This window comes from Pavona decussata, unplaced genomic scaffold (assembly GCF_977016875.1).
Source record: "Pavona decussata unplaced genomic scaffold, jaPavDecu1.1 SCAFFOLD_215, whole genome shotgun sequence".
NCBI lineage: Eukaryota > Metazoa > Cnidaria > Anthozoa > Scleractinia > Agariciidae > Pavona > Pavona decussata.
The window spans coordinates 2,205,944-2,218,663 of record NW_028145620.1 but is presented as its reverse complement, the minus strand read 5'-3'; the positions used below and the strand labels follow the sequence as shown (position 1 = coordinate 2,218,663).

The window sequence follows — 12,720 nt, the reverse complement described above, 5'->3', positions numbered from 1 at the left end:
AACGTTGGCGGCACGCGCTTCTACTTTGAAAGTAAAGTTTTTGTCAATTAATAATTTGTTGACGATTAAGAGACAAAGACGAGAAAACAATGCACAACGGCCATGAAATCGTTCAAGTTATACATACACTAGTGGAATTACTGCACATAATTGATAGTGGCGTAACTATATACGGTAGTTCTTCGCTGCAGGTAGGCTACTTTCCTCGCAGCGGCTTTGACTTTAAAAGCACCTGGCCTATTGCCGCAAACCAGAAAAAAATCCTTATTACTTCTCATAAATTTTCAGTTTCTTATCCGATGACTGGTTCTTGCGTGTAGTTGTTTTGCGCTTTTTCATTTGTATTTTAGAATACAAACCCTAGCCCTTTTAGCGTGCTTCTGAACGTTCACATTCGCCGGTTTGCGCGAAGAAGGGAAATACATTGAAACGTCAACAGCCCGCGCGTCATGTAACAAAATTTCCCTTCCGTACCCCGGTAAAATTGTCGTTGTTCTGAGCGACATTTCCCTTATCCCACCCCCGAGAAGGGTAATATTGTCAACAACTGGTCATCAACGAAGATTTTGAATCTCGCGGTCGCAAATTTGCTAAGCGTCGGTTCTTTCAAGCTTTTATTCTAGAAACAAAAGAGCCACAAAGCTGCAAACAATAAAAATGCCCATAAAAGGTCATAAAAGGAAGTTAATCCAGTGTTGCTGCCTCGTTTTCACCTTTGCCTGCGTACGTACATAAAAAAAATTGACGAAAGGTGGTCAAGCTCGGACGCAGGTAGGCTTTCAATTGTTTGACTATTTTTAAGCCATTAGCTTCAATAAAACGGAGTAGTGTGATCATATTAGTAGACGTCTTCCTTTTGTGTTTTCACTTCTCTGTTTGTTTACGAAATCGTCAATGGCTTCGTGGCCTTCGCTGATGCCTGTTTCAGAGGTTTCTAGATCTTTAGGATAGTAAAATTTGCTTTGTAAATGATATTCTTTTTCGTCCATGTTGGAATCATTCTTTTGCAAAGAATGGAAGTATTTTCAGATTTTCTTTTCGCAGTTTTAGCTGCAAATTTTCAAATTTGCCGCTTGTCCTAAACAAAATACACGGCTTATGACCGTTTCCACGGAAACGGTCCGTATGGTAAAATCCCGACCAAGAAAGAACCAATCAGAACGCGCGGATTTACCTCAAGACTACCTTGCCATATAATAAAGACACATAACTACAAATGGCCCGTTTGTCTCCTTTTGTCCTTTTTGGCGTGGTTTTGGCCGTTCAGGCCTGGTTATGGCCTTTCTGGCCTGTGTTTGGCCTTTTCTGACACTCTATATGACCTGACTTTTCCCGAAAACTCGGAAGTAATGAAAATTTTTAATTATGAAAATTATTAAATTTCTCGCTAGATATTGGATTTCTAGCGTTCTGATTGGTTCACTAAATCTCGATTATCAGCTCATATACCGTAGTTTGACCTTATATGGAAAACGAAAGCCCCAGGTGTCACTAAGCTAATTATTTTTTTTCGGCGGGAAGCAAAAGTTTCTTCGGAAAAATGTAGAACAAAAAAGGAAAAGAAAGAAATACCAAACAATGCCATCTCAATATAACAACAATAAAAGCCACAAAGTTCGGTATGACACTATTTAATGGTACGTATCTCTGAAGTTTCCTTTAAAATCTTCAAAATTGCAAGATTTTACGATTTTTTAGATCACATAACAACAACAATAACAACCGGTTACCTTCAAAAATTTCAGGATGGCTTGCAAACCCTGGCGGTAAGAGGGTAAAGCCAATCGAAGAAATTTCTCAGGAAGAGCTTCACGCCTGCCTTACGAATTTACGAGGACTTCAGATGGTTCTAAATCGTCCGCGAGGAATTCAGTTCAGCACGATAAAAGCCGTCCTTGCCCTGATCTCTTCCTTCGCTCGGCACCAAACAGCAGAACATTTGCTCAAATGTGCACAACTATTACGCTTCTCGATGAGCTGGAACTTCAAAAGCACTTGAATGCTAGTCTCAGAAAGGTTATAATTTGTACATTTAAACGTTTCTTGAATTTGAGATGTCCGACTGGGTCCGATTTTCTTCCCCTTCGATTTTTCATTCAACTCCGTTTGCAAAGCGCTGCGCGTGTCATGTGATCATTAGGTTTCGCGCGCTTTGGTCGGAGGTTGCCTCAACATCCGGTCGTTTAAATTTGAAAGAAATTTTTTTCTTAAAATATTAAAATTCGGTAAACTTCAACAGCAATGTAAAAACGCGGAGAATTTAATAAAACAATTATTCCATTCGCGCTTGTTGGATATGAGATTAGTTATAGCCAACTCGGCGCTTCGCGCCTCGTTGGCTATTTACCATCTCATATCCAACGCGCGCTCATGGAATAATTGTTAAATATTTGTCGTGTGTGTTTCTCGCCTAAATTAACTAAGCACCTTTCCCGCCTAATGACTAAAAAAGATTCGTTTCAGGTTGAGCTTTGTTGAGGATTAAAGAGTTAATAATCCGCACACAGAGATTTTACAATATGTACATCACATATTGTATCACATACGGGAAAAGTCTGTGTGCGGAATATTCAAATTTCATGTTGGCGGAGGTCGTTGAGAATTGAAAATGAGGAAGCGAAACGGGTACTCTGCTTCACCAAAGAGGAGAAAGTATTCTTTACTCTCTTCCATACTACTCAGATCGCGAAAAAAAGCCAAAAATATGACTGCGCGAAAGTCTGTGCTTATACCTGAAACTAAAGCCACTGGAAAAACGTCATTTTTCAGTTATTCTCTGTTCAGAATCACCAGGCTGGGTAAAACCGAACAGAAAAGGATAAAAGTGAAACGCGGCAGGGGAGGGTAACGCACTAAAGCCAAGAAACTAGGATCCCCGCTGAGATCAGATGTACGATATAAAGTGAAACGGGAAACCCACCGGAGGAAATTGCATCCAATTTTTCCCCACACTGCATGCGAATTTTCGTAGTAAAAGTCAGTCGATTGGGAATAGCGTTTGTCGATAACCGCCAGAAGCATATCATTGGATTTTCAACTGCGACTGAGTCTTTCTTGTTTTCTCTCCCAACTTATAAAAACAACTAGATCCTGATAAATCTGTACAAATCAAATTGACTGCATTTTGAAAGCGCCTAGAACTTTCTTTAAAGTTTGGTAACAATAATGAAACTTTTTCCCTCCGTCATCTTTAAAATGAATTTGAACGGAAGAAGTCTAAAATGTTGTCTATGTACAGAGTTTACATGTAGTCAAATATTACGAGCAAATTTACTAAAACCAATTCACAGATTTCATAACCACCATCAGTTATTTTTATTTATATTTTGTTATTGACTCAACAGTAAAAAATTGCGAACTTATTTGCTAAAAACAGTTCACAGACTGTACAAAACCGCCATTAATTATTTTTATTTTCCTACTCACCCAACAGTTCAACTACTTTACATAAAAGCGAAGGCCCCGTGTTGATTGCTTAAAATATCGCATCGAGTTTACATTAAAAAACGGCAGTCGATCGAGTAGCCGACTTAATTCGCTTTTTTCTGGCAAAGAATAACCGGGGCAAACTTCAGATGTGCAGGATTTACATCGCAGAATAGGTCATTCCACTTCGCAATCCCCGTTCTATATTCGGAGCCAAATATGTTTCCACACTTTTCATTCACATTATTAGGATGCCCTCTTCCAAAATTAGTGTATCCTCGGCTCAGTGGAGTATCGTCAATCCAGTAGAACTTTTTGTCGGCCTTGCGGACGAAACCAAGCCACGCACCCCATGCTGCGAAGGTTTTCTGGTTCTTCACCAAGTTAAATATGAAGGTATTTTCAGCGGCAGATCTGATTATGGCCAGGTCTCCGCCAAGCATCTGACAGGTTCTCCGAGCGTCGCTCCATTTCAAGGTTGGAATGTTGATGATCAGGAAACGCGAATTTCCGTAGCGAACCCATCCGTCTTCTCGACAAACTGTTGAGAGAGGAATTCGATCAAAGAAAATATCATCTCCAATAAGAAAACCAAGTGTTTTTTAGTTAACCGGGAATAAAGGCAACTCTGAAATTTTGTATTATTTACCTTGGCTAGCTTGAGATTTCTCATACAGACAGTCGATTTTGTATTTCATGTCGGTCAGAAGTTTTCGGTCGACCTTTCCAAGACCCCAGTTGTTGATATTAAATGTTTGATCCATCGGCTGAGACGGCTTATTACCAAGGACTGAGTTATTAGCCTTCCCGGAGTTTTGAGGTTTGCCATTTGCCAAACCAATTGAAACCAGGATATAAACGATGAAAACGAAGCTCGATTTTCGAAGCATGCTTGAAGGAATTGAAGCCGTTTGGTCAGTGATGCGTTTGCTGAACACAGATGTGGGCGATTGATAATGCAATGATTCAGCGGTGCCGAATAAAGCTGACGTTTACAGTCAGTAAAACAAGAACAATTTCAAGTCGAAGTTTATTAAACATCATTCATTCGATGAAAATTAATTTTCTGATTAAAACTAATTATTTAGGTTTCATATTGGATAAGTTCATAGCAGTCGTTAAAAAGGAGACATTAAAGCGAGACAAGAACCACCTTAAAGTGATACACTCTTTTTTTTGTGTGTTTTTAAGAATGTTTTTTTTCCGGCCCAGGAAGAATATTCTTATTTTTCTGCCGATGTTAGACTGAAAATATTCTTGTGAATGTTCTTAGATTATAGCGTATGACATTTCCGTTTTAGAATGTATTGGGGTATTAATTACAACGGTTTGGTGTCCAGATCTGTATCGAACTGTCATTAGCATTGGACATTTGGCCAGTGTAGGTCAGTTTATCGTCTAATTGACTAGTTTTGTCTTTTAGAGAAAGGACGAATTTTACACTTTAGTTAAAAACATATAATTGTATTGTATTTACAATTTTTCAACACACATAATTATCTTCTTTTCAAAATCTTAGCCTCGGGTTTATTCTTAAAATATTCTTAAAATTTCGCAAATTTTAGCCACGATATTCTTATAAAAAGAATTCGTATAAAAAAGAGTGTAATTGCGCCGTTATTACCTTAATTCAACGCAGTTTTGAGCTGCGTGTAACAATTCACTCGTGATCACGTAATGATCTTGCAAATCGGTCATAGTCGAATTGCTGTATAAATTAACGGTGTTTCTTATTGTCAAGTCTACATGCAGATACGTCGTAGGAGGCGTCAGGCGCATTATAGGTCACGTGATTAAGGGCCTGTTTACGTGGAGGAAGGGTGTTTATACTCAGTTTTTCCCGGTTTCGCTTAGATGCGAGGTTGGATTACCCTAGGAGGAGGGAAACCCTATCTGCTATCTAGGGTTAACTTTTTGAATGTGAAAGCTCGAGGTAGGCCGAGGTATAAGTAGCCCTCCTTGGGGGATCAGAACCTGGAGAATTATTTCGGCGAACTATGCTAACAACTGTAACAAGCGGCGCCGGGCAACAAGAGCGGTGAAATCCAAAACCGGAACGTCAAACAAGTCAAAACAACAGTCAGGGCAGCAGCTTGGCGGCTTGAATAAAACATTCTCCTGATGATGTCCAGTTAATTGGCGAAAGTCTTAAGCAAAACAAAGGTTCGACAGACGGAGCCGTACTTGTTTAGCTACGCAATAAATCAAAAGGGAAAAGAAAAGCGGCCAATTGACCAGAAAGCGAATAGACCCAGGTACTGAAGCGTAGAAAATGTCCATAATCTGGAGAAAGTATTCACGAAGATGAATGAGTTTTTTTTTTTTTTGTTCCGACCTCGTAAAATCGTCAACTCTCGTGTCCTCCCTTTCAAGACCCGGCCCTAATATAAGCAGTCGAAGCGTGACTCACGAGCTCTCTGGCCCAGTCCCTCAAGTGTAACGCAGCGCCTGTCCCCGGTATTCGTGGTGGTAGTTGTAAAGCAATATGTTCACTTTTGCCTGGAGACATTTTAATAGCAACTGATCGGATAAAGCCGTATATCAGAAGAACTCCACTGGAATATTCTCACTGGTTAAGTGAAGTAGGAATCTCCAGGATCTATGTAAAATTAGGTGAGTGAAGAGAGACAGACTGTGAGTTTACTTGAGTTTTATACTACCCTGCAGCTAACAGAGGATTTTCCTTTTGCTGAACAAGCCAACTACGGGAAATACCAAATTCATACATGCTAAAAAACTTGCTAGAAAGAAGCGCTCTGCAAGCAGGGTGACAGGACTGTATTTACACAGGATTTCTTGCGTTTTGCAGTTCGATTCCCGGGGTTATGGTTACGTTTTCTAACGTTTTGTCGTATTTAATTTTCTATTGAATCTTGTTCCTTTTTACAGAGATTTTTGGAGAGAAGTCAATTTTAAAACTGCGCAAGATATTGTGCGGAAGTTTTAAATAGCTACTGGTAAAAGAGAGAGGGAGACTGTATAGCTTTGTATTTGATAGAAAGAGAACAGTATGGACTGAAATAAAAAATAATATAAGAAAAGCTGAAGAAAATTATATTTTTTGACTTTTACTACCGTCTAGAATTAGTCTCTCAATTTCGAAAAAAAAAAAAAAAAAAGAAGATTGCCGAAATATCACATAACCTCACAACTGTAAGTAAAGAGAAGGATGTATTATTCAGTGAGAGGCATACTCCGAAAAAAGAAAATCCCACTGCTCCTAGCAGGAGTCGAACCTAAGACCTTCCGATTACTAGGTTGGGAAGTTACATGTTTCATCCTCAACCTATGTCGACTTCAATAAAGCTACAATGGAAGAAGGAGTTCGTTTTGGTGTCGCGGGGAATATTTCAGACAAGAAGATATATTTTTTAATCAGCTTTATTCGACACATCAAAATAAATACAAAGAACAAAACAGGTCTAAATACAAGAAATAAAACGAGTAGTCCCAAATATGCGGAAAGTCGAAGATTACTTTTGGTATGACTGTTCTCGGGTCTTGAGGCCCTGTGTTTGATAACTAAAACATTTAGGTAAAGAGACTAAATATGTGTTTGAGGAATTTATTCGTACGCCGACTGATTAGTTTTCCTTAAAAATACCGTATAACCCCGCGCCCTGCTTGGCTCAATGCAAAGCGATGGGCAATCCGCTCCTCAGTTTAGGGCTGATCATATTTTTAGCGTCATACTTTTGCCAGCTTCAAAATGGATCGGGTGTGTATGGACTGTGTTTTGCGTGAGACCTTAATTATCATGAGCGTATCAGACAGCACTGATTAGCAAACCTCCAAAAGGTACTTTTGGGTGTTTCAGGTCCCTTGCGAGCTGGCTCTCTTGGTGGGGCTCTCATGGGAATCTCTCGACAAGGGAGCCATGCCTCGCAACTGAAGAGACAAAAACACGTTAACCGGGTAAGCTCGTGGTAACGGCCTATGCCAAAATGTTTTGAGCGCATGAAATAGCTTCCCTTGAATTAAAAACGCAAGAAGACACAGTCTTAGGCTTTAGATTTTGCGGATTTGACTGACAACCAAGAAAAGAATCAGTGCATATTGTCTAACGAAAATTAGCTGACAATGTCAGAATAAACCAGAGAACTGAACTCTAAATGCAACATGTGATATGTATAGAAGTGAAAAGAATCGCAGTCAAATTTCATGTTGGCGGAGGTCGGTGAGAATAGAAAATGAGCAAGCGAACCGGGGTTTTTTTTGCTGTACCAAAGAGGAGAGAGTATTCTTTACTCCCTTTATAACTACTCAAATCGCAGAAAAACGCAAAAAATGATTGGAGTGCGCGAAAGTCGGTGCTTTTGCCTGAAACTGAGGTCACTGGAAAAGTGTCAATTGTCAGTTATTCTCTGTTCAGAATCACCAGGCTAGTTAAAACCGAAAGAAAATTAAACAGAAAAGGATAAAAATGAAACCGCGCGGCAATGGGGAAGAGCACAGTTAAACCAGGAAACTAGGATCCCTGAGATTTGATGTGATATAAAGTGGAACGGGAAACCCACCGGAGGAGAGATCAGGAAATTGCATTCAATTTTTCCGGCTTTTTCCGTGAAAAATTTTATTGTAAAAGTCAGTCGATTGAGAATAGCGTTTGTCGATAATCGCCAGAAGTATATCATTGGATAATCAACTGCGACTGAGTCGCTCTTGTTTTCTCTCCCAACTTATAAGAACAACTAGATCCTGATATATCTGTAAAAATTAAATTGACTGCATTTTGAAAGGGCCTAGAACTTTCTTTCAAGTTTGGTAACAATACTGAAACCTTTTTTTACTCTGTCATCGCCAGAAGCACGCCATTGGATTTTCAACTGCGACTGAATCTTTTTTTTTCCTAACTTATAAGAAACACTAGATCCTTATACTGAATGTGTACAAATCAAATTGACTACATTTTGAAAGGGCCTTAAACTTCAGTCTTTAAAGTCAGTTGGTAACAATAATGAAACCTTTTTCAGTCAGTCTGATCTTTAAAATGAACTTGAACGAACTCCTAGTAGTCTGAAATGTTGTCTATGTAGATAGTTTACATGCAGCCAAATATTACGAGCAAATTTACTGAAGCCAATTCACAGATTACATAACCACTGTCAGTTATTTTTATTTTTTTATTCAACCCAAGAGTAAAAAATTATGAACTTTTTTGCTGAAAACAGTTCACAGATTACATAACCACCATCAATTATTCTTATTTTTCTATTCACCCAAGCCAGAGTAACAATATGAATCGCGAACTTATTTGCTGAAAACTGAGTTCACAGATACGCATAACCACTATCAATTATTTTTATTTTTCTATTCACCCAACAGCAAAAAGTTGCGAGCTTATTTGCTGAGAACAGTTCACAGATTACAAAACCGCCATTAGTTATTTTTATTTTTCCCTTCACCCAACAGTTCAACTACCATACATAAAGTGAAGGCCCCCTGTTGATGGCTTAAAATACCGCGTCGAGTTTATATTGAAAATGCAAACGAATAGCCGACTTAATTCACTTTTTTCTGGCAAAGAATAACCGGGGCATATTTCAGATGTGCTGCAGGGTTTAAATCGCAGAGTAGGTCATTCCACTTCCCCGCACTACTTCCTGTGCCGAATATGTTTCCACACTTCTCTATCAGCTGGTTAGGTTCCCCGCTCCCCCAAGCAGTGTATCCTCGGCTCAGTGGAGTATCGTCAATCCAGTAGAACTTTTTGTCGGCCTTGCGGACGAATCCAAGCCACGCACCAAATGCTGTGAGCGTTTTCTGCTTCTTGACCAAGTTAAATATGAAGGTATTTTCAGCGGCAGATCTGATTATGGCCAGGTCTCCGCCAAGCATCTGACAGGTTCTCCGAGCGTCGCTACTTTTCAACGTTGGAATGTTGATGATCAGGAAACGCGAATTTCCGTAACGAACCCATCCGCCTTCTCGACAAACTGTTGAAAAAGGAGTTATCGAGTTAACTCGAAACCTTAGCATGCTGGCGGGCATGTAAAGGCATGTGAAGCCTTCACAAAACTCGGAGTTTTGAGTCAATGAAATTATCATCTTCAATAAGACAACAAAGTCAAAGTGGTTTTAATTAACCCGCAATAAACGCAACTCTGAAATTTTGTAAAACTATTGACTGTCGTTCATTCGCCTTACCTTGAGATTTCTTATACAGAGAGTCGATTTTGTATTTCATGTCGGTCAATAGTTTTCGGTCGATCTTTCCAAGACCCCAGTTGTTGATATTAAATGTTTGATCCATTGGCTGAGGCGGCTTATTACCAAGGACTGAGTTATTATCCTTCCCGTTTTGAGGTTTGCCGTTTGCGAAACCAATTGAAACCAGGACATAAACGATGAGAACGAAGCTCGATTTTCAGAGATGCCAACCTCTGAAGATCTGAAATCTGGAGATTTTTTTCTTCTGAGCACCCCCCCCCCCCTTATTACCCTCCCCTCCCCCCTAAGCAAAATTGATGCACCTACCCCCCCCCCTCCCACCTTGTGGGCAGAATTCGCACAACGCAAGAGCTTTTTTTGTCCTGCTCTTTAATTGGTTGAACGTTTATCCAATCAGAAAGTCGTTTAGATTGCAATGATGACAAAAACCGTATTTTCTTTGGTTTCCGTCAAAGCTTGTGGCAGACTGGGTAAAACAGGTATGGGAATGAAGCCATGACACAATATTTCTTAAATTTATGGAACATTTGAGTTGAAATACTGGCCTATTATACAAATAAGACGCCAAGTCGCTTTTATCCGGGAGGTTTAGTCACCCGTACGGGAGACCGGGAGATTCGTTCCGTATCCGGGAGACTCCCGGATAATCCGGGAGAGTTGGCATGAGTGGATTTTAGAAGCATGCTTGAAGGAATTGAAACCGTTTGGTAAAGTGATGCGTTTGCTGAATGTGTGCGACTTTTGGATTGATAATGCAATGATAGAACTAATGATTTAGCGGTGCCCAATAAAGCTGACGTGTACAGTTAGTAAAACAAGAACAAATTTCAAGTCCAAGTTTATTAATAAAATCATAGCCTGCGACCGCATACGTATTTCCGCCGCTGTCGCTTCTCTCCGCCGAAAAGTTCAGTTTCGACGGAGATCGAGAGAAGTGACAGCCGGAAATACGTCTGCTGTCGCAGGCGATGAAAATTAATATTCTGATCCAAAACTAATCAGGTTAGCAGGGCCGTACCTAGCGCGGTGGCAGAGGGGGCAGCTGCCCCCGCCAGGAAAACTCAATTTGTTTCTAACATCACACTGATCACAAGAAAATCGACTAATTGACTGAAAAAATATTCCTTCAATGTGAATTCCAAATAATTATTTTGGAAAATCTTTTGAGGCAAAAGCCAGTACCGGTTTTCTTATGAAAATAATGATTTTGTCAGTTTGTGCTGCCTATGGTTTAGAATTTGGTGTGTAAATAAAGACTGACAAGCCTACGCCACTTTCTGGCGCGTGTTTTAGTCTTTTTAAATCTAGGTTATACAAGTATATTTTTTTTCAGAGATAAATTGGTTTTAAAAGCCTGCCCTGCTCGCAAGTATTTGTAGCGGGTTTGGATTTAACCATCACATGTTCATCATCCGACAGCTCATTTGCGCCTAATGATTTTTGAGTTTCCTCTTTTGAATTCTGTAGCCGCTGCTAATTACACTCAGCTCTCTACTTTATCACTTTATTCGAAAACTTCACCATTCCAAACACATCCCGACGGTAAACAAATCCGTACCAGAACGGTTCTTGAAATACAAAGATTAAATAAAAGATGTTAAAAAATACTACAAGCAACGACATGGAATAAGCAACTGAGAAACAATAGAAAACGAACGACTAACATAAAAACGGCGAAACACAACTTTACAACACTGAAAATGACGCGCACACTAAAAACTTAAAAGGAGGGTAAAAGGAGTGTCAGAAAGGCTCTTTACATACATAATAATCTTTAAAGGTGTGGGGGCGAAAGGTATGAAAGATGTAGCACAAACAAATACAACAAAAGTAGGTGTAAATTAGGCGCGCAGAAAAAGCTATAACTCGCTGTAACAAATTCTCTTCCTTTTGAATATGATCTCTTATTCCGCGTGTTCGACGACGGTGTTTTTATGCCACATAGGGCATTTCAGCTGGGTTTGGCTTGGATCTTTTAAGTGCTTGATAGTTTTAACTGCCTTTCTTGTTGAGATTTGTGTAATGTTAGAACAGAAATTAATCATTGCCTGTATCATGCAATGAGCTTCATTCTGTAATTGTTAGAATGCCGGGCCCGACTATTAGTGTTTGTCACAAGGAGTTGTGTTTCTTGGCACGGCTATTTGGTTTTTTGGTTCTCTAGTAATCGTTGTAGCGTGTTATAGAGCTATGCAACGTGTCACAGTAATACTGAAAAGGCTTGAATTGTATTTAAATAACGACTGTGTTTTTGCAAATGCTTCGCTCCACTGATATAGTGCGTTTGTATTGTGGAAGCTCAGTGATTTTCTCCCTTTGTTTACAGCAGTGTATCGACTGTGTTTTAAAATGAGAAAAAATATTTACTTCAAGCTAAACAAGATGTTAACTCCATAAGAAGTCATGGCAATTTAAAAAAAAAAAGCTTCGGTGTGTTTTTTTTCTCTAAACGTCGTAGAGGCAACTTTCTGTGTAGGGGTGAAAACAAAATTAATGTTCAACTAGAAACCCTGTCTACATAAGGTAGACCCCTGTGAGGGGTGTGCGGAGTTTGCCCCCACAGACAAAAAATCCTAGGTACGGCCCTGTCCGTCTTCACGACAAACTGTTGAGAGAGGAGTTCGATCATCTCCAATAAGAAAACCAAGTGTTTTTTTTTAATTAACCGGGAATAAACGCAACTCTGAAATTTTGTATTATTTACCTTGGCTAGCCTGAGATTTCTCATAAAGAGACTCGATTTTGTATTTCATGTCGGTCAATAGTTTTCGGTCGACCTTTCCAAGACCCCAGTTGTTGATATTAAACGTTTGATCCATCGGCTGAGGCGGCTTTCTACCAATGACAGAGTTATTAGCCTTCCCGTTTTGAGGTTTGCAGTTTGCGAAACCAATTGAAACCAGGATGAAAACGATGAAAACGAAGCTCGATTTTCAAAGCATGCTTGAAGGAATTGAAACCGTTTGGTAAAGTGATGCGTTTGCTGAATGTGTGCGACTTTTGGATTGATAATGCAATGATATCACTGATAGCGGTGCCAAATAAAACTGACGTGTACAGGAGGTAGTAAAACAAGAACAATTTCAAGTCGAAGTTTACTAAACATCTTTCATTCAGTGAAAA

At 39.6% G+C, this 12,720-nt stretch overlaps 2 protein-coding genes and 1 long non-coding RNA gene across 4 annotated transcripts; all 3 read right to left on the bottom strand.

Moving 5' to 3' along the window:
- Positions 1 to 3,394: 3,394 nt before the first annotated feature.
- LOC146459974 (perlucin-like protein) lies at positions 3,395 to 12,595 on the bottom strand. 2 transcript variants are annotated; one of them, XM_085088846.1, is made up of 3 exons: positions 10,307 to 10,400; positions 4,076 to 4,342; positions 3,395 to 3,967 (listed from the first exon to the last, which is right to left on the bottom strand). In XM_085088846.1, exons 2-3 carry the CDS (start codon positions 4,314 to 4,316, stop codon positions 3,531 to 3,533), a joined length of 678 nt encoding a protein of 225 aa, XP_084944972.1. In that variant the 5' UTR covers positions 4,317 to 4,342; positions 10,307 to 10,400; the 3' UTR covers positions 3,395 to 3,530. The 2 variants fall into 2 exon arrangements, with proteins under 2 accessions (XP_084944972.1, XP_084944973.1); XM_085088847.1 differs by lacking the exons at positions 4,076 to 4,342; positions 10,307 to 10,400 and adding an exon at positions 12,302 to 12,595.
- On the bottom strand, positions 8,523 to 9,778 carry LOC146459976 (C-type lectin domain family 4 member A-like). Its single transcript, XM_085088857.1, has 2 exons — positions 9,574 to 9,778; positions 8,523 to 9,362 (listed from the first exon to the last, which is right to left on the bottom strand). Exons 1-2 carry the CDS (start codon positions 9,677 to 9,679, stop codon positions 8,929 to 8,931), a joined length of 540 nt encoding a protein of 179 aa, XP_084944983.1. The 5' UTR covers positions 9,680 to 9,778; the 3' UTR covers positions 8,523 to 8,928.
- On the bottom strand, positions 10,942 to 12,166 carry LOC146459975 (uncharacterized). The gene is made up of 2 exons (XR_014857799.1): positions 11,965 to 12,166; positions 10,942 to 11,597 (listed from the first exon to the last, which is right to left on the bottom strand). It is a non-coding gene; the product is annotated as an uncharacterized LOC146459975 (long non-coding RNA).
- Positions 12,596 to 12,720: the final 125 nt, after the last annotated feature.